Source organism: Physella acuta, unplaced genomic scaffold (genome assembly GCF_028476545.2).
Source record: "Physella acuta isolate Inbredline_101_S28 unplaced genomic scaffold, ASM2847654v3 ptg000873l, whole genome shotgun sequence".
Lineage (NCBI taxonomy): Eukaryota > Metazoa > Mollusca > Gastropoda > Physidae > Physella > Physella acuta.
In genome coordinates, this window is record NW_026732390.1 from 216,666 (window position 1) to 238,864 (window position 22,199).

At 30.4% G+C, this 22,199-nt stretch overlaps 2 protein-coding genes across 2 annotated transcripts in view; one reads left to right on the plus strand and one right to left on the minus strand.

Moving 5' to 3' along the window:
* LOC131952431 (fibulin-1) overlaps positions 1 to 7,287 on the plus strand; it is a 46,426-nt gene extending 39,139 nt beyond the window's left edge. The window contains exons 5-8 of the mRNA XM_059315067.1: positions 147 to 205; positions 2,121 to 2,274; positions 2,573 to 2,631; positions 6,963 to 7,287. Of these exons, the coding sequence (XP_059171050.1) occupies positions 147 to 205; positions 2,121 to 2,274; positions 2,573 to 2,631; positions 6,963 to 7,112 (422 nt within the window). The 3' untranslated portion in view covers positions 7,113 to 7,287. The remainder of the gene's footprint in view (positions 1 to 146; positions 206 to 2,120; positions 2,275 to 2,572; positions 2,632 to 6,962) is intronic.
* A 3,880-nt stretch (positions 7,288 to 11,167) lies between these two features.
* On the minus strand, positions 11,168 to 21,455 carry LOC131952437 (collagen alpha-2(I) chain-like). The gene is made up of 18 exons (XM_059315079.1): positions 21,417 to 21,455; positions 20,765 to 20,832; positions 20,265 to 20,303; positions 19,365 to 19,400; positions 19,070 to 19,102; positions 18,670 to 18,690; positions 18,341 to 18,370; positions 18,031 to 18,045; positions 17,548 to 17,565; positions 15,449 to 15,469; positions 14,569 to 14,598; positions 14,339 to 14,404; positions 13,568 to 13,594; positions 13,272 to 13,325; positions 12,774 to 12,800; positions 11,711 to 11,791; positions 11,429 to 11,453; positions 11,168 to 11,289 (listed from the first exon to the last, which is right to left on the minus strand). Exons 2-17 carry the CDS (start codon positions 20,822 to 20,824, stop codon positions 11,445 to 11,447), a joined length of 567 nt encoding a protein of 188 aa, XP_059171062.1. The 5' UTR covers positions 20,825 to 20,832; positions 21,417 to 21,455; the 3' UTR covers positions 11,168 to 11,289; positions 11,429 to 11,444.
* Positions 21,456 to 22,199: the final 744 nt, after the last annotated feature.

Sequence of the window (22,199 nt, forward strand, 5' to 3'; positions counted from 1 at the left end):
CTTGCACGAATGCGACAAATGCCCGAATAGACGATTGCATAGCGCAAGTCAAAGTCAATCATTGTGCGGACAAGTTTAGGTGAAATTGTTACTTCGCAAATTTGCTTTGATAGAACAATAAATATTGAAATATCTTAATTTTTCAGCTACGTGTAGTGCTTATTGGGAAAGCTCAGAAATTTACTATCAGGCCTCAACACGAAAGGTAACATTGTAAATTATTTCTCAGCTCTAGTAAGAAATAACATACTTCTGCAGTTTTATGAGTAAGCTAGAGTAAACCTAAACCCTAAACAGTTAACTGTTAGGGAATTTATGTAATCTAAACATAAAACTAAAACAAAGGTAAGATACCCAGTTCTTAACCAGTAATGATTAATGTAAATACACTAACTACTTTAGTTTAATCTAATATTATACTTTAACCAGAACATAGATGAAATAATCGTAAGTATAATCATAAAACCAAACCTGAACAAATCAGCTATTGTCAAAAAAAAGCAAACATTGTCAAACTCCCACTTGTTAAAAAAAAAAACTTGGCTGGACTATGACATTTAGGGATACATTTAATATCTGCATGGCTTCCAAGATGGACAGAGGGACAAATAGAAGTGCAACGATTCTCAACAGCACGTAAACTATTACGCGAGCTCTTGTGTTTTTTCAAAAAACGCAGAATCTCATTAGCCAGTCCATGACTGAGTTAGGTGACTCAAACAATTGATTTCAGATGGGTTGTAGGATATTATTTAGGACGCACGAACGTTAATGGGAGATTACACAGTTTATTTTTATTTTTTACAATTTAATATCTAAAGCCTTTTGAATATTTTTACCATGATAGGAACATGCAAATATATGTGATAAACAGCACACAAATATGGAGATGAAAATAGTTTCAGTTGTCATGAAAACCCGAAATAACCTCCGCCATTGTTTGGTACTTTTAAAAATTCTAAGGCTTTTGTATTTATGCACTCATAGCAATCAAATTTGCATTGCTTATATGTCAGTATATATTAAAACTTGTGTCTCTTCGACTTTTTGATAGAGCTACCGGTCAGAATTTTAAAAGTTCCAAAGTATCACATCCTTTTAGTATGCAAATATCTCCAAATTTGCATATTATTTACCAAAACCTTTTTTTTTTCTGTAAAAGCCATTACAATTCCCTCGTGACAAAAGTTTTATTTTTGCATGAAGAGCATTACTGAAAATATGGTGGTCATTGTTTCATAAATAAAAACGTAGTATGCGTTTTAGTCATAAAAAACAGCGAACTGAGAAAAGAAAAGCAAAACGTTTCGAAAATTAATTCACGAAAATACCATTCCGATGTCTTTTATAAAGATGATTATAAGCTTTGGGTGCTTTTTAGAAGATGGAAAATACAAGTATCAAATACATAAGATATCCAGCTTTCCAATGATGCCAAATAAAATATGATGACGAATTAAACTATTCGTAGAGGGGTTGTAAGATTGGAAAAAATAATACTTTTTTTAATTAACAGGATCATAAAAACTATTTTCAACACATGAAATGTTTTTTCCCCATAAACGTTATAATTTTCTCAATACAAAAATGGACAAAGTATCAAAAGTAGAGGAAACCCATTATGAAGAATTATTGGAATTTTGGTGATTTTTTTTTAAAAATGCACAAAGCCCCTTAAAGTAGAGGATAAGAACGCAATGCTGATTTTGTACAAATATGTGGTTATTCACGGTAGAGAGCTGGACTACTTACCCGTAAGTCTCGAGTTCGAATGTCAAGCCAGTAGACTGTTCCAGCTCTGATGGGTACCTAACTCATGTTAGGGAAAGTAAAGGTGGCTGGGCATAGTGCTGACCACACTATCTCTTCATATGCCGAGATCGCAAAAGCAAGTGAACTCTACTTCACTTGTCCCGTAGACCATCAGGTTTGAAAGGGGAACTTCAATTTTTTTTGTGATAATTCAAAAAAATAAAACCATCAATAAATTTTATAACAATTATTTTTGAATAATGCTAATTTCTTGTCTCAGTTTTTACAATATTTTAATAAGGATATTTATTATTATATATTTTATAATATACAACTAACATGTCCATTTACAACGAATGTGTCAACAGGAATGTTTTGAGTCGTGTGTAAGCCAGCCGTTATGCTTATCATTCGAATATCAAATAGGCGGCGACTGCATCGTTTATCCAGTGGCGGGTAGTGCAGTTGACACTAATATTAATGTAAATTCTATAGATTACATCAAATGCAGTAATACAAGCTGTAAGTAAAAATTTTGAATGCTATTTTTTATAGTATCTACGCGTTTTGTTTTATTTTTACACATGTATTTAATATCGCTTCATCCTTTCAGTAATCCTACATCTGCTCTTGAATAAATAACCTAATTATATCATATTTTATATCTGGTAGTAATCACTAGTACTAATACATTTGAGTACACGTTTAAATTATTTTTTAAATACATATATTTTTGAACATAATGATCGGTGATTTTTTAGTGTGCATATACTTAAACATCTGTTTAAAATAAAATAATTGTTTTTTTTTAAATTTCCAGCCCAATGTGCCACCTTTGGCAGAATGGAAATGCAATCAACAAATTATTACACTGTAAATGTAAGAGATCATCATTAGTGACGTCATTCTTTTATTGACGATTTTTACTCCTCCTCTCCTTCACACATTGTCAAATCTTACCGAATTCTTTCTATAATATTGACCGAGCACGGTCGAAATAGAGTATATTAATCAATTTCTATTATTTTAACAAAACATTCCGAAACGCGAAATAATCTATTTATATGCTACTAAAATTCGAATTTGTTTACATGTTTGCATTTATTTTTGTGTGTGTCTGTTCCGTTAGATGCGAGCATTTGAAATATGACTGTAGAACTGTTTAATACGTATTGATGTAGAGAATAATGTTCTTTTTTCAAACAAATATTATACACACATTTATTTAAATACGGTAATTAAATTATTTATAATATATTTATTTGTTGACAACACCTTAATTATAAAAGTTCTGAACAAATACTTGCTTTTCACAAAAATTAAAAACTTTCACTAGGATTTCCTCGGAAAAGTACACACAATAAAATGACGTCATCAATTATAGAGTAAAAATACAGAATTTTAAATCTCCTACCGTAAAAATATACACAATAATAATGTCGTTATTGATACTTGGTAATAAAGCCACTAACATTGCCACCTCATTTATTTGTCTTATCTTAAAAGTGGTCTGCATGCAGAGTTTATTTCCAGATTCTTTATCTCCTTATTTTCATATTAAACAAGTTGCATATCGGGACTTTGGCGAGACACGGGGCAGGTGAAGTAGATTTCACCTGATTCTGTAATCTCAGGATAGGAAAGGATAGTGTGGTCAGACCCATGATCAGCCGAAATTTGTGTTTTAAAATACAAGACCATGTTGTTTGGGGCTTGGCTGGTCAAATGGCAGGCGAAGTTAATTTCACAGTATATTGAGTATCTTGCACAGACGAAATCAGTGTTTCAAAAGACAAAAACATGTTGTCTGAGGTGTTACGTCTTTTTAAAGTGGGAGTCTGGCTTTTATGATGATACGTGACAGTAGGTATGGAAGGGGAGAGATAAAAATAGTCAAACAAACGAGATGACATTGTAGATGACCACCGAACCCACAGTTATCATAGGATAACGGGTCGTCTAGTAGAGTATAAAATTCAGATTTTTTTTTCTGTGTATGTAACCTATGCTTGAGGGGTAAGATTACCAATATAACTGAAATAGAAAAAAACACTCTTGTTGTGTTTTACTATAATTTGAGGCTTTTATTTAATTTGCTCAGTATGTCTGTGTGTGCTTGCGAGTATGCCTGTGTGTTAGTGTAAGTGTGAGTGTGCATGTGTGTATGTGTGCGCGTGCGTGCGTGTGCGTGAGTGTCCCCAATTTAGTTGAAATTGGGCATATTGATACATCTTGGATAACAATACATGAATATCGAAATATTTATCAAAAATCTAATTTAAAAATAACCGATTTCAATTATAAAAAGGGAGATAACAAGAAAGAAAAAAATATTAGCTACCGCTTGACATCAGAGGAACGTCAAAGCTGTAGCCTACTCGGCTCAGTTTACGGTTGGCTTATTCGTCGATCATGAGGTTATTAGGGACAGAAAACTCAACTTTAGAGATCAAAAGCTAAGGAACGGAATTTAATGCAAATATTTTTAGTATCTAAAAAACGACTAAAATATGACAAATGAATCTCACATAGAAAATACAATTTTAAATAACTGAACTTGAACATATATCTTATATTTTGTTATAGAACGTACACTCATCCATGGACTCCCAATGAAAGTGAATATATTTTTCATAATTAAGCGCTTAGGCATTGTTTCGTCCTGGTTAGGTTCAAATAAAGAACGACTCGTGTTTTACGTTCAATACGTTTATTCGGTCTCCCATATTCACATTACAGAGTAGCCCTCGTCCTAACCGCTACCAACTAACCCCTTACAATCATTCAATCCAGCTTTTATACCGCATTCGACCTTGGGATAACAATACATAAACACACCGGGGTTAACAATATTCTAGGGTAAACTCGAACTCACACACGCACTCTCCCTAATTCTAGATTATTCTATCCTATTGTAATCTAACCTACAACCCACCCGTAACAGGCTTTTACTTTTAGTCATACCAGCATAGCTTTAGTAAAGTTACACCAAAATGTTTATTTTTACTTTGTAGTGCATTTCTTTTCATTTGTGATCGTGGTTGTGATATTTGTGAATATAATACAAGCCTTTTTTCCTTAAAAATATTTTGATTATTAAAATATTTGTAAATTTAATACCATTTGCGAATTAAGCAATAGTGAAAAGTTCAGTATTGGATTATGTAAGGGGTCGGCGTGGTCGATTCTCGAGTTTCGGGCAGATGAGCCTCAATAGCTTGAGACAGCAAAGCTTCTAGGAGAGATAACATTAAAATCTGACAACTGCTGCCTTATAGTTTGTTCTTGGTTGAACAAAGGTTATGGAAGAAAATCCCAAAAAAAAAAGCACACTGAAATATGAGTCAACGGCCTATATGGCACATAACCAGTTGACACGTATACTTAATTGTGTTGGAGGGAATCCCTTCCAACACTACACTAGGGGTCGGCGTGGTCGAGTCGGTAAAGCTCATGGTTGCTAAACCGAAAAGTCTTGAGTTCGAACAGTCACTCTTCTAGGAGAGACAACTCCAAAATTAAACAACTGCTGCCTTGTAGTTTGTTCTTGGTTGGACAAAGGCTATGGAAGCAAATCCAAAAAGAAAAGCAGGCTGAAATCGGAGTCAATGGCCTCAATGGCGCATAACCAGTTGACACGTAACGCTTAATTGTGTTGAAGGCTTGGTCGAGTCGGCAAAAAGCTCATGGTTGATAAATTCGAACAAAGTCTCGAGTTCAAACCCACTGGCAGATAAATCTCGATCCCCTTCAACACTAATAATTAAGTACGAAGAAGAAGAAAGAAAAGACTACACTAGGAACGAAGAACGAAGAAGAAGGGTTATGCATGGGATAAATTTAAATTAAATTTGTTTCGAAAATAGATGCTTAGTTAGCGAATTGTATGTACTATATATATATATATATATATATATAAATATATATATCTATATATATATATATATATATATATATATATATATATATATATATATATATATGTATATATATATATATATACATACATATATATATATATATATATATATATATATATATATATATATATATATATATATATATATATATATATATATATATATATGTGTATATAACATATATATTATATATATATATATATATATATATATATATATATATAACATATAACATATAACATATAACATATATATATATATAACATTTAACATTAGAAACATGTTTTTTTGATGCAATTCTTAGCAGACTAGTCTATTATTAATACTAATAGTTACGCTGTCTGTCTATCTATCTATCTATGTATCTGACAAGAACGCTCTAGAGAAAATACAAGCAATTTAAAAACTTTCACAGTGAAAAGAAAACGAAATATGACGTCACATTTATGACGTCATTGATTCTCGAGTAAACATTGAATAAAAAGGCAATTTTGTCTAATCTTAAAAGTGGTTTGCGTGAAAAGTTTCATTCATACAATTCTTCGGGTGGGGGCGAAGCCCCACCCCCGCGTCTGACCCCCCCCCCCAACTCAAAAGAAATTTCTTCATCGATACTCTATAATAAAATTACCGCCTAATTAATGTGTCTAATCTAAAAAGTGGTTTTCTTGCAATTTCTTTAATTAAATTCTTCGGGTAGTGGCTAAGCGCGACACCAGTGTTTCTTTCAGACTTTTTCCTCCCCGGAGGGGGGAACTTTTTCTAATCTAAAAAGTGTTTAGCGTGCAGTTTTTTTTCTTTCAAGCATCTCTTATGGTAGGGGCGAAGCCCCGCCCAGATTCTTCCTTTAGTTTGTATGATCTACAAATACGACCAGTGTTTCTTTCAGACTTTTTCCTCCCCGGAGAGGGGTGGGGGTATTTGAAATTTTCGGGGGCGGGGGTAGAATTTTCTGGGAGGGTGCGGACACTGGAAAAAGTATATAATTATATTTCGTTGAATGGGACGGTAGACATGTTTTGGAAGCCCCTCCTCCCAAGTAGAGTTGCCTGAAAGAAACTCTAAATGCGACTTTAGTCATGAATGAGATTAGGTGCATGGTTTAGGGATATGCCTATGACTATATTTTGTATAAATTAAAGTACCGAGATATAGACAGCACTATCATCCTAGCACCCATTGTATCCTTCCTCAACGGGCCATTTTTCTCGTTTTTAATATTGTTGGAATATGCTAATCTTACGTTTATCCTTCCTTTAAAATGTATCTTTTCTCTTATCATCCGGGCAGGAATGTTTCACAGCTTGTGTGGCGGATCCGTTTTGTTTCCTATTCATGCTTTATCTAAGCGGGCCATGTACTATATTCAGAATGGCAGATCCTGTCAGCATGGACGTAGAGGAAACGTCAACCACTTTTGTTTCCTGCGATGTATTGTAAATGGTTTTGTTATTTGGTTCGTTCTCCAAATAATAAAATATGGAAAGTTTTTGTTAATTGGTTCGTTCTCCAAATAATAAAATATGGAAAGTTTTTTTTAAATTGGTTCGTTCTCCAAATAATAAAATATGGAATGTTTTTGTTAATTGCTTCGGTCTCCAAATAATAAAATATGGAATGTTTTTGTTACTTGATTCGTTCTCCAAATAATTAATTATGGAATGTTTTTGTTAATTGGTTCGTTCTCCAAATAATAAAATATGGAAAGTTTTTGTTAATTGCTTCGGTCTCCAAATAATAAAAATTGGAATGTTTTTGTTAATTGGTTCGTTCTCCAAATAATAAAATATGGAATGTTTTTGTTAATTGAAAAGCTGGTTCCAAATGTTTGTTGCCAGAAAGCATTTTTTTAAAACAAAAATTGAATGTTTTTCATAGCATTTGAGTAAACTGCACACAATTACATTAAAACTAGAAATAGTTGAAGAAATAATTACTAGTGATATAATAGTAATTTAGCCAACACTTTAATTTTTATTTGAATTAGTTGAGTCAGGATGTTAAAGTGATTGTGAATGTTAATAATAATTTAATAAAAATACAATAAAATTACAATACTACGCTATACACCATAGATCACTATTGTGTATTTTTATCATGGAAAACAACTGTTCTAAATGTTATTTCTTTACTCTCCCTGGCCATTCTGGTTGTTTTCAAGGAGAGGTTGGGGCAGTTTTTGAAAATGTTTGAATTAAAGCAATAATTTATTTCAAAGGCTTATATTCAATACAAAAATATAAAAATGAGTGTAATCGATGGTTCTCAAACGACTTTAGTTTTTACAAATGTAATTTTAATTTTATCGCTTGGCAATTTTAAAAAAGATTTTTAAAATGATTACATTAAGTTTTCATGCCTATTGGGTCCCGATGGAATTTTAATATTTTGTGCTAAATTTAAATAATATACAAGTAATGGGATCTACGATATCATTTTTTTTAAATTAGTTGTTTATTATTTCATATTTATAATTTGTAACAACCTTTTAAATTAGAAATTTTCACAATGCTGAATTGATTTCGATTTTATTTATATATTATTTTATTAAAAAAAAGAAGAATAAAACTGATTGGAAAAACATTAACTAAATAATAAGATCGAAATTTCTCCGAATTTATACTAATTGGGATTTATTCCTTACTCTAAAAATGCATCTTATTATTAGCAATTTTATAATTAATTTTATATTTGATTATAAGTTTTCCTTTTACTATGTTGCCTACATATTTTTAACTGTCTTTTATCTTCCTACAAAACGAGTTAAATTTAATAATGTCATTAGGAAATAATGTATATTTAAATAAGAAAAAAAGAATACAACTGCTGAATTCGGCTTTATAATGTCAGTTAAATATGGAATTAAAAAAAACATATTTTGAATTATTATTAACAATGATTTTTTTTATTATTTAAGAAAATTGATTATTTTTTTTGTATTATTTCATATGATTATTTCTTTGATACTTACAATCATTTCATTGGTTGATTAATTACCTTATAATTTGCGTTTTTCAACAGTATAATTGGTTGATATGTATTAAAATGGGTATAAAATAGTACGTGTTCATAGTCATTGATTCTCTTTTCCGTATCTGTAGCTGTTTGTTATTTGTAAAAATACTTATGTGTAGCATTGTTATTGTGGATTCATAATATTCACTTAACAGTACACTTCTTGATGAACGTATAACTTTATATATATATATATATATATATATATATATATATATATATATATATATATATATATATATATATATATATATATATATATATATATATATATATACCCATCTTTGGAGCTTGAGACATCTACAATGATCAATAGTAGAATAATAATAATGGTGACGGCTTACATTCTTCTATACAGGCACACACACTGCCCACATTAAACTCCCCTTTTATATACTTCATTCTCTCCCCTAATATCTAATATTTGATATCTACAAATTGAGCTGACCCGTCAAGTTTAACGATCGTGCGTCCTAAATAATATCCTACAAACCATCTGATATAAATAACATAAGTTAACTAACTCGGTCATGTAAAAAAAAAGCATCTTACAAATCTTTCTTTTACATTTCTAGCCATAAGCAATATGGTTTCGACTAAGAAGGATAGATGATGTAGATCAGTGTTTCAAAAAATTTGACGAAAAAAAAAATCATTTCTTCAATAATTTATCTTGTACATTCGGGGAGTCTTCTGTGTAATTGAAAATGAATTTAAAAATTAGCAGGATATATTGATTTTTAAAAATATCATAAAAGCTTTCATTGTGATCATTCATGAAGAAAAACCAGATACTGACAATTGTTGAGTGTGTTTCCATATTGTATGACCGGTCTTGATTAATTAGGCACAAAAGTAAAGTTCCCTTTTCAAACCTGACGGTCTATAAGGCAAGTGAAGTAGAGTTCACTTGTTTCTTTGTCCTCGGCATATGAAGAGATAGTGTGGTCAGCACTATGCCCAGCCGCCTTTACTTTCCCTAACGTGAGTTAGGTACCCATCAGTGTTGGGTGGACTCAGGGAACACGTATTCGAACTCAAGACTTACAGGTTAGCAATCCAGCTCTCTACCGCTAGACCACTCGTGCCCTGATGAATTAGCATAATTCTTCTTATCCCAAGTTTGGTTAATACAGAAGTTTTGCACCAAATCAAAACAGAACAGCTATTTAATGTAGTTAAACTCAACTATTTGCATTGAAGTAAGCAGATTAATTTAATTAAAATTGCAGAAACAAATATGTCTAATAAACCATGTCATTATTCGAGTCAATCAAGCTGGACCGTTTTCTAAATGAAAATATACTGCCATCTAAATGGAGTCTATAAAACAATCGCAACAAACGGTATCTTGCAGCAAACGATTGAACTCATTACTGTTTTCTCATCACCAAGTTGTATAAGCAATCTGTCATTGAACGATTAGCATCGCATTTTGTGTAGTATTAATAACATAATGTAATGTCCTGTGTAGGCGTTACTAAGATTGGAGGCAACTGAACATTCTCGATGTATGTAGCTGTATGTAAAATTGTTTTAGCAGTTTTTGTCCAGGTGTCACCGCCATCCACAATCTTTGATTTGCACTTAATAAGACATTTTTAAACTCTAATTAATCATTAATTTAAATGGCAAAAAGCATTTTTCTACTATAATTTTTATTTTTTGTCTTGGTGTCACCTCCTAAATAGTGTCAGGTTCAACTGATTTAAATCCGGTACCTCAGTATTATTATGTAATGTTTCATTACAATTTACTAGACGCTTTGATTTCTTATGAACCCTTCAAGCACTATGTTAATCACTTTTTATCCTCTTCCAATCTTTGCACCACACCAATGTGTATATATACATATATACATATATATATAAATATATAAATACATACATATATATATATATATATATATATATATATATATATATATATATATATATATATACACTACATTCATATTCTTCTTTAAAGCTTTTATTCAACTAGCTTACCTTTTCAGTCTGTCTAAATCGAAAGGAGCGAGCAAATTTTTGAGCACTTCTAACCGATCAATTTCTCTTAAATTTGGCACTTAGGCCAAGACCCGGTGACAATGCAATCTGACATCAAATTTAACTTAATTGGATGAATGATTCATTTATATATTATTTTGCTTTATTCAATACAGTAAGACACATGTGTGGGTATCAACTGGTGGGTATGTTTAAGCGACTTAATTTTGCTTTGTCTTTTTTTCATTATTCTCTTGTCAGGGTGACACTGTATATCTACACGAGGTCCTGGAAAATGATTCGACTTACGAATCGTTGTCTACATTTTGGTCCGTTTCTATTCTGGTATCAATTATCGAATGATAATGCAGATGGTTTTAAATTTCCAATGTAAGAATCATCACAGTTCTAATAATAAGATGTACTTTTAAAAAAAAATTAAAACTGCAAACAAGCTTAAATGTTTTGGAAATTATAAAAGATAAACAAATATAAGATTGCACAAACGATTTATTGGTTCTGAATTAGAAAGGTATATTCAAAATGGTTTCAAAGTTGTAATTTAGAGTTTTCACTTTTTATTGCTTTTTAATTTCTTCTAATTTAGGACTTTCCTGAAAAACAAAATATATTGTATAACGTTTAAAAAATTAAAATTTATTATTATAAGACAGAAAATAACAATTTGCAAAGTCTACTTTTATATATCATTTAAGCAATATAAAATATTTCAAATGCTTATCATATATTTACCTTTAAGAATCTTTTCTTATGGTGCCTTTGTAAAAAAAAAAAAAAAAATTATATTGAGATGTTTCGAAAATTTGTTTTTTGTGTTACTTAAACATGTGGTTTTTTTTTACAATACAGAACTAAAATGTAAGTAATGAAGACAAACTTTGAATGATATTAGACGAAGTCAAATGTTTGTTTAAGATAACTAGGACGGTGTGATTGACCCATTTTTGAGTCGCTAAAACGTCAGATGACATGAGCTGTTAAAACGTCACGTGACATGAGCTAGACAGTACTCACAGGGTTTGGTGGGGGAGAGGCCCGGGGTGGTCTGGTCGCGGCTGACCCATCCACGGTTTCCTGGGGATCCTGAGGGGAACGCTGGGGAAAAGAACGACACGTTTTTAGTTAGATTCAACGCTTGCGTAGTGATAATAAAAGAACAACTAATTTCTAGATTTGAAAGTTTTGTCTAAATAATTAACAGCCACCTCTTTGTTAGATTTGAAGCAATCTGAATAATAGGGCTTGTAAGTCTACGTTCTCGAAATCTACAAGCTACTTACAAGCCCTATTAACAGCCAACTATTTTCTAGATTTGATGTTTTTCTGGATAATTAACAGCCAATTATTTTCTAGATTTGAAGTTTTCCTGGATAATTAACAGCCAACTATTTTCTAGATTTGATGTTTTTCAGGATAATTAACGACCAACTAATTTCTAGATTTGAAGTTTGTCTAGATAATTAACAACCAACTATTTTCTAGATTTGAAGTTTTTCCTGGATAATTAACAGCCAACTGTTTTCTAGATTTGAAGTTTTTTCCTGGATAATTAACAGCCAACTATTTTCTAGATTTGATGTTTTTCTATTTGATGTTTTTCTTGATAATTAACAACCAACTAATTTCTAGATTTGAAGTTTGTCTGAATAATTAACAATCAACTATCTTCTAGATTTGAAGTTTGTCTGGATAAAGACGTTTTTTTCTCTCTTAAGGAACAATTAGGTTAAATATTAGTGCGCCAAATCCAAAGTCTCGAGTTCGGATCTCGCGATTTTAGTCCGTATAACGTCTCTAAGTCTAACAAGCTCTGAAGGCTATCTAACTCACTTTAAGGTAAGTAAACGCGGCTGACTACAGCACCGCTTCATAATATGCTGAGGTCACAGAAACAGCTGAACTCTACTTCACCTGTTCTAGTAACATCTAGGGTCAAAATCGTAACTTCTTCCTGCCACAATTATGAATAAAAACCAGTGGCAACTGAGTATGTTAAAACTAAATAGGAAAACACAATTATGAATAAAAACCAGTGACAACAACTGTTAAAACTAAATAAAAAAACGTGAAAGTGTACCTTTACAGTGTTTCCAGTTGGCCCAACCTAGGGGGAGGGGAACAAAAAAAGTATTAAAAACATACTTTATACACATTTTTACTTGATTAAACTAAAAGTAAAGCAGGTAAACCGAATACAGAATTTTAAAAATTGTTTTAATTGTAGGGTTGACATTGTCATGTAGGTAGCGAAATACATTTTAAAATTATAATCGTAATAATTAGATGAATCAAAATATAACGGCGTAACGTGCCTAATAAGGCGTAATAACAAGCTTAAAAAGTAAACATAGTAAACAAATTGCCACTACAGCGGGCTCTATTACAATACACACTACAAATACTGTTTTATTGCATGCTTAATACGAGCTCAAACTCGAATGCTTAGTAGGTAATTATGCCTAAAACATTTTCAGTTCTGGTAGCGTTCTATCAAGGTGTGCCAATGTGTATATTTTAATATAAATCATGTTACATTACCTGGCTTGTGACCTGGTTAGAATATAAAATATCTTACCTGGCCAGGTGGTGGTGGGCCAGTCTTGGGGCCTCCGTTTCCAACGCTGGAACGCTGTAATTAACATAATTGTAATAAGTGCCACTATATTCATTTATTAAGCTTGCACAACCAAACTGCAATAACATTGATTATTGTATTTGCCCTACCTATGAATGTAGACTCCGTATTTTTAAAAGGTCATAGACCCACGTAGAATTTATTTGAAATTTTGAAATAGATACACTGACTTTCACCCCCCCCCATTTCCATACACTCCCTATCTACACCCCTGTCGATAATAACTAATGCCTTACCGCAGAACGTTGATTGGCAGTGTTAGCCTGTAGAACACAAAACACATTTTTAGTGTTTACACATTTAATCGTAACATACTTTTAATTAATTAAACGCATAATTAGTTTGTATGTCAAAGTTTAAATTATGAATACATTTACAGTCTCGTACTTTAATTAATTAAAGCATTTAATTAGTTAACATTTCCCAAGTATAAAAGTCAATTTATAGTAAATTACGTGAATTTATTAGACGTACAAATAGTTTAAATAGTAAATACATTTTTGGTAAATGTCATTAATAAACCAAAGTTCGTCGTAAAGCTCAAAGATACGTTTTCTATAGTATAATATATATTTTAGAAGCAAATCTTTGTCTATTTTCTGTGGCGAACTTAGTCAATATTTTGAAAGTCTCACATTGGATAATAAAGTTAGCCTCATCTAACACATTAGAAAATGAATGTTTTAAATATTTTTTATTCTACCTCCCACTAGTCATAAAAAAACAGATAAATAAATAGATAAATAAATATATAAATAAATAGATACATAAATTAATAAATAAATAAATAAATAAAAAAAAAAAAAAATAAGTAATAAGTATATATATATATATATATATATATATATATATATATATATATATATATATATATATATATATATATATATGTATATTTATATATATATATATATATATATATCTACATATTTATATGTGTGTGTGTGAAATATGTGTATCAGGCAGCTGGTACTGCTAAACATATCCAACATTCCTCATAATGTTACCTCTTTTTTCTCTCCTGATCCATGCTTATTTCCCTTGCATCCTTTGCCTCCTTTGCCGTCTTTACCCTAAAAAAAAATTATCCTAAGCGTCTATTAAAACAATTTTACTTTCGTAAATTTCTTTAGTTTTCCTTTTTTTTTTTAATTCTTTGAATTGATTTAATTATTCTGATTCATAAACGCAATCTAAACAGCTTATACCGGTAACTAAAAGAAAAAAAAATAACAACCCCTTTTTCTCCTTTGCCGCCATGTTTGCCCTGTGAAAATAAAAACATAAAAACAAAATCTATAAATTTTGTAGTTAAAAACTACGCATCCTGATTACAATACGAATCAAGGCAAATAAATATAATTGTTATTTTTATGTAATTTTTTAAAAACATTTAACCAAAGTACAGCACTCGACGAAAGGTTAGTTTTGTATGCGAAGTAAGTCTAGGCTTTATACTTGTTTTGTTAAAATCAACCTAGTAATATGGAAACATTAAACGCTAACTGACATATATCACATAACGTTGTTAATAATTTAATAAACGAAATTAATAAACGTAACAATATTTTACATGAATGACATAAAGTTAATACATTAATACAACGTAACAATATCTGACATCGTCAAGGTGCTAATACATTTACACAACATAACAATATATGGCAGAAATCACATAAAGTTGCTAAGACATATATACAATGTAACAATATCTTACATAAATCACATCAAGTTGTTAATAAATTAATACAACATAATATCTGACAGAAACCACATGAAATATTGTTTTCAGAGGACGTAACAATATCTAACCGAAATCACATAAATCTGTTTATAAAGAAAGTAACAGTATCTAACAGAAATCACATAAATCTGTTTATAAAGAAAGTAACAGTATTTAATAGAAATCACATAAATTTGTTTATACATTAATACAACGCACACACCTCTTTCTTCCTACAAGATTTAAAAAATAACAAGTGAAAACACAATACACAAAAGATTTAAATGTTAATGCCCTTAAAGCTATAGTTAAATAATAAAATAAAAACACTTTGTAAGTACAATTTTTTTTTTAGAGAAGTTAAATTGTTTAAAAAAGTTGTCGTATTACTTACTTTGTCGCCCTCGCCTTTTCCCTAATGACAAAGTAAATATAAAAAGCATTCGCGCATTGCAAAAAGACACATACATTAGACATTGCTATTTTTCATTATATTGCAGACAAACTAGAGCACGGGTTCCCAACCTGGGGCTCGCGACCCCCCTGGGGGTCGCGAAGGGCTTTCTGGGGGGTCGCCAACTGGTATACTAAACCTTAGTAATTTGAAACAAAACATAAATATTTAGAAGAATTTTTGAAATTCGGCTTTACTAACATCACTGGAAATGGAATAGAGAAGAAGCAAAGCGTACTGTACAAAGTTTTTCTCAGTCACGAGTTTATGAAATCTTCAAAACTAAAACGTCATTTGAGACGAGTCATTCGAAACACACCAAAAAAGATATAGAGTTCTTTCGTCGGTATGAAGCTAGTTGCAAACGTCAGAGAATTGATCGAGCAGGAAGTTTTCACCAAGGAAACACAGCATTAGTGCAAGCATCACATGAAGTCGCGACAGAAAATGCCAAGCAAAAAAAAAACACAATAGGAGAAAATCTCATCAAACGCTGCATGTTGAAGATGGTGAAGTTAATTCTTACATGTCCGTATATGTTAAATAACACATTTTTATTGAAATTAAGCTTTCACCATTGTTCTGTTATCAAGTTGATAAATCAACAGACGTGACTTCGTGTTCGCAGTTGCTGGTCTTTGTCTATATTCATGCGGATGATAGCAAAGAAGAGTTTCTCTTTTGTGAAGATAGCATGGAGAAAATAAATACAATTTTTTTTTTAAATTGGATGATTAAAATAGGTTAAAACGGCTGTGAGGGTTTGTACGGATGGTGCACCATCTATGTTTAGGTCAAAATCGAGCTTTCAGAATGCAGAAAAGATTTAGCTCCCTAACCACTGCCCTCACCAATCGCCATCAAGACTCCATTGCTAGTATAAGTGGTAAATTATATAAAATCTGGAGCCTTCAAAGAACTGAGCAAAGACCTGAATAAAGATCACGAGGTTCTGCTCTACTACACTACAGTGCGCTGGCTATCAAACGAATTGTTGTGAATCGTGTTTTTGAATTGAAATCTGAAATCAAATTGTTCTTGGAAATGCAAAGGAAACAAGACCTTTTGGTATACTTAAAACGACATAGATTGGTTGGAGAGAGTATCATACCTAGCAGATGTGTTCGAACATCAACATAAGCATAACCTGAAGCTTCAGGGAAAATGAACGAATATTATCACTTTCCATGATTATCTCGGGGAATTTTTATCAAAGCTGCAAAATCGGCGAAGAAAATAAATCTTGAAAATATTGTAAATTTGAGAAACTCTGCAGTGCGGTAGATGAATCTAATTGTGAGATAATTAAAATTTTGAAAGAAGAAATTTCTGGGCATCTTGAATCAAGTGAAAACGAACTGCAGCGCTATTTCTCTGGGCTGAAAAAAAAAATCTGCATTGACGCATTATCCATTCTCTTCTTCCCTCGATGTTGCCAGCATTCACGATGAATTACAAGATGAATTCTTTGATTTGTAGAATGATTCCGCGTAAGATAAAAAACTGCACACTCAATTTTGGTCTAGTATTCACCATTCATACCCAAACGTAAAATTGATTGACTTTTCGAGAATAGATTTTCAACACTATTTTTCGATTAAAAACAAAATTAAGATAATGATAATGACATAGGTTGGCGTTAACAAAAAAAATGCTTTAAAAAAAATTGTTTAGTGAATAGTATGCAATTTTACTCATGGTATTAAAACAGTTATCAAGAGTAGTTCATATTGAAAGTCTACTAGAAAATGTTATTTTAGTGGTTATTAATTTCCATACTAATTTCGGCTTTTTAATTCTATGGGGGTGGCGGGTCACTTAATTTTTATAAAAATTTCGCCACTCGAAAAAGGTTGGGAACCACTGAACTAGAGCGTTATTTGCGATGTCTTTGTTGTTAATGCTTAACCTAACATGATATTTTACTTGTTATCTTAACTTAATATGTGTGAAATAACCTCTGTTTACACTATTTGACAAATGAAAATCTCAGTTTAAGCTTGTAATAAAAAAAAGGAATTCGTTTTGGCTGTACTTACCTTATGCTTTCCCCAGTTCTAAAAAAAATGAAAAAAAATATTTTTACGATGCTAATTGTCTTATTTTAATGGTATCGCTATCTTAACCCACTTTATGTTACATCGTCGCTGAACCACTTTAAACTGATGACTGTGATTTGATTCTATAATCCCTACTACGTGAAACCTATTATCAACAGCAATGTCGCAGAGCGGATATATATTCCTTACTTATTATATTATAAATAATTTAAGCACCGACATTCGTGTATACCAGGTAATAATTGTAAAATTCGTATTTAAATATCAATGCAATTATATATATATATATATATATATATATATATATATATATATATATATATATATATATATATATATATATAAACTGTTGTCAGCCCAGCTTGTAAATAAATGAACGATTCATGAACTTAAAAAAAACTTTATGAAACAAAGTCATAACTTGTGTAAAATATTTGAAAATATAGTTTCAATACAACATACCTTTCCTCCTTTGCCCTTAAAAAATGAAAATATGATTGGGTCAGTTTAAATAAAAACATAATTTAAATATTTTGTCCGAAATTCAAACACTATTGTTGTTTTTTCTAAATGTTGCTCTTAAATTGATTTTACGTTTTGTGTGTTTTATGATTTTAAATTCTGTCTCCAGGGTAAAAAATAAAATTATATTTCGTTCCGTTTATATATTGTAAATAAAAATATTAAATATCTAAATAATTTCCAAAATTCATTTATCACTGACAAAAACTACGTAACTACGTGAACTTTCTGCATAAAAAAATCAACTTACATTTTTCTTATCACCATCCTTTTCGTCATTCTAGAGATCAAAATTGGAATTTTATAATTTGTTCGGAAGGTAGCCAACATATTTTATCACGTTATATTAACATAAAGTTCTCGTTATATTAAAATGAATATTATATCTACTTTAAAAAATATATATAATATAAAAATCAGCTTATATATATATATATATATATATATATATATATATATATATATATATATATATATATATATATATATATATATATATATATATATATATATATATATATATATATATATACATAAATAACTTTTTCTATTTGAAAGTTTAGGTTTAAGGTAGTTTACCTTATCAGCTGCAGTTTTGTTCTGGAGAAAACGTGAAATAAATAAACATTTTATATTTCGTTTGCAATATTCTGTTTTTACAGATTTAAAGGTGGGTTTTTTTCCTTACTAATTGCGCATTTTTCATAGTTATTGATAAATATGTCAATATTTTATTTTTATTTTTAAAGAAACTACAAACTCTCAAGACCAATTTTTTGTTATGGCATTGTTGATTCGTTTTACAAGATAAGGTGTGGGTTTTTTTTATTCATGTCTAAGAATTTACATGACGTAGCTATTCCTAAAATAGAGATTTAAATTTTAAAAATAAAATTATTTTACAAGCTAACACATTAAAGTGTGTTAAATGATGTTGTAGCTAGCTACACAAGGCAGGCGTAAATTTAAATATACACACCCCAGCACTTTGGTTGTCAACGTTAGGGTTAGTCTGAAAAAAAGTGTAAAGGTATTTCTATATATCGAAATCATTGAATAATTTGAAATACAGCAAATAACTTTTTAGTTTTGTTGATTCTCCGTGTTAAGATCCATATTGTATTAAAATACATTTTAAAATCGTCTTATAAAATATTAAATAGGATCAAGCATTTGTAAAATTTTCGTATTTAAAAGATATTACAATTAGTTTGTAGAATATATGCTAGCTAAATTTAGTTTATTCAAATATTGGTCTCTTGTCACAAACTTACAGCATTGACAGATGGAGCATCAGTAACTTTGTCATCCTGTTGATAAATTTAAGTCATATATATAATACAATTGAATATTGTAATTGATACATTTTAAAGATAAATAGAGATAAATAGATGCAAGTTTTATATATTAAATATTTATTGATAGTATAAATATTATTTTACTAAGAATAATATATATATATATATATATATATATATATATATATATATATATATATATATATATATATATATATATATATATATATATATATATATATATATATATATAACATTATTGATATATTATTGTATCATGATTGCTTAAAGAGTTGATGAATGCATCATTCAAAACTCTATTTCGTTTAATTCGATTCAGGCAAATAGAGTTGCGGCTTGCTTTTTAAAAAATTAGTAAAGATTAGCTATTGTTAATATATGTAACTAAAATATAAAAATGTAAAATGTTATCATTGATCAAATCGATACTCTATAAATCCCAAAGGTCTTCAGTTCGGATCTCGGTTTGCACTTTTATCTGTAGAACGTCACTGAGTAAACCCAGCTCTGAATGGGTACCTGACTTACATTGGGGAAAGTAAAAGGCGGCCTGGTTAATCGCTATCCCTTCAAATAACGAGGTCAAAATTATATGAACTCTACTTCAGCTACCTAATAGATCGCTAGGATCTAAAGAAGAATCTTTACTTTAACGTGACATTAAATGTCATTAAATGTCATATCGTTACATATTCTTGTCATTCTATCTCGCTTGTTTACTTTTGACATATGGGACTTTAAGGCAACTTTCGATTTCTATTGCCATCCAGGAACCTAAATCTAATGTTGACATGCGGTTGTCATGGTTACAGCTGTTGTGTACACACAACAAAGAACAAGAACAGAACAACTTACAGCAGTACCACCGGCGGCTGGGCCAACAACAGCCTCTTGCTGGAAGAAAAACAAAAACAAAAACTATCAGTTTTGTTTTGGTAATTTGATCAATACAATATCTGACAGAAAACCCACTTTCATATGAAAGTGAATGTAGCCTGCTATCATGAAATGTGTCCTAAAACCTGAATGTATCATAATTAAGTTTATTGTTACATGTGAATGTATCATAAAGAACTTTATTGTTACATGTGAATGTATCATAAATAACTGTTATTACATGTGAATGTACCATAAAGAACTTTTGTTACATGTGAATGTATCACAAATAACTTTATTGTTACATGTTAATGTATCATAAAGAACTGTTGTTACATGTGAATGTATCATAATGAGCTTTGCATTTACATGTGAATGTACCATAATGAACTTTGTTTACACATGGGAATGCACCAACATGAATTTCGTTGTTAAATGTGATTGTACCATATAAAAGCGTGTTCACATAAAGTACTTACCGCTGTGTTGTAGGTGATGTAAGAGACGAGAACAACGAGAGTTAAAATCTTGAACAACATCTTCTGGTCTGAAATATTCATTTAAAAAAATATCAGAGCTTTCTTTGCGTACATTATACGTTTAGCAAAGCAAAAACAAAATATATTCTATTCTACCACTTGTGTGAGTTCAAGTTTTTATGAAAAAGAAATCAAGTTGTGTTATAAAATTATGGTAAAAATTTTAAAAATAACTTACGAACACGTATATATATATATATATATATATATATATATATATATATATATATATATATATATATATATATATATATATATATATATATATATATATATATATATATATGTTGAGTAAATAACAATATGAAAATTTTAAATCCTAAACGCAAACTCTAGTTTTCAATTTGTTAGCTTTTTAATAAAAAAGACCTTATGATACTTTAAAATTTTTTTTAGATTATTTATTATTATTCTGGCTGCAAGAAATCATTTGCACAAAATCTATCATTAGAAACTTTCTGATTCAAAACATTTATCTTTGTATTTTATAGATGCTGAAAATAAAATACAAAATTATATATTACAATTATATATATATATATATATATATATATATATATATATATATATATATATATTTACAATAACAGACCTGTGTATGTCCAAGACGATCTTTTCAGGTTCTGCAGAAGCTGTGACCAGTGCTAGATTTGTCCCATGTTTTATACACCACAGCGTGCAATCGCGTGCGTCAGTAGACAACTAATTACATCAAACTCAGTAATTAAGCTAAATCCTTGCCCTGGCTCTCTTCAACTAATGATTGGGTTGGATGACGCAAATCTTCTGTGTCGTTAGAGATTCAGCTAAATCTTGTAATCGGTGTCAAAACAGGTAATTGTTTCATATTCTTTGTCGTACGACACTAATTAAATAAAAACACAGATGGTGAAGAGTTTGTTGAAAGAATATTTTGAACATCAGCTTTTGTAGATTTAACAACTTGCGTAAAATATCTTTGAATTCTTAATTTATGTGGTTTTTAAAGGTTGTGTCAAGAATATCCTTGAACTATCACTCGCATGTATGGTAAGAATACAATAAGATGGGTGAATCACAAATAGAGAGTTAAGAAGCAGGAATGATTTAGTTTGTGTGGTAAATGCAAGGTGATAGTCAATGCTGGGGTCAGGCCTTTTGAATGTACAAGAAAATATGCACGTGGAGTTAGTCTGGTCAATGATAGAGGGGAAGTTAAATGGAAGGAGAGAATAAAGAAGAGGTGCTAAACACAAGCTAAACCTGGCATGGACTCAGGGGGTTCATACAGGACAGAAGTGTGTGGCAGAGTTTTGTAGTTAACTTATGTACTAGAAGGAGGTATGGTATAGTTTTGTAGTTAATTTATGTACTACAGGGAGGTAGGTATAGTTTT

Coding starts and splice junctions, on each gene's coding strand:
- LOC131952437 (XM_059315079.1), bottom strand. CDS start 20,824: ATGTTGTTCAAGATTTTAACTCTCGTTGTTCTCGTCTCTTACATCACC. Junction 19,103..19,364: donor ATGCTCCATCTGTCAATGCT/GTAAGTTTGTGA, acceptor ACTTTTTTTCAG/ACTAACCCTAACGTTGACAA. Junction 18,691..19,069: donor TTGACAACCAAAGTGCTGGG/GTGTGTATATTT, acceptor CGTTTTCTCCAG/AACAAAACTGCAGCTGATAA.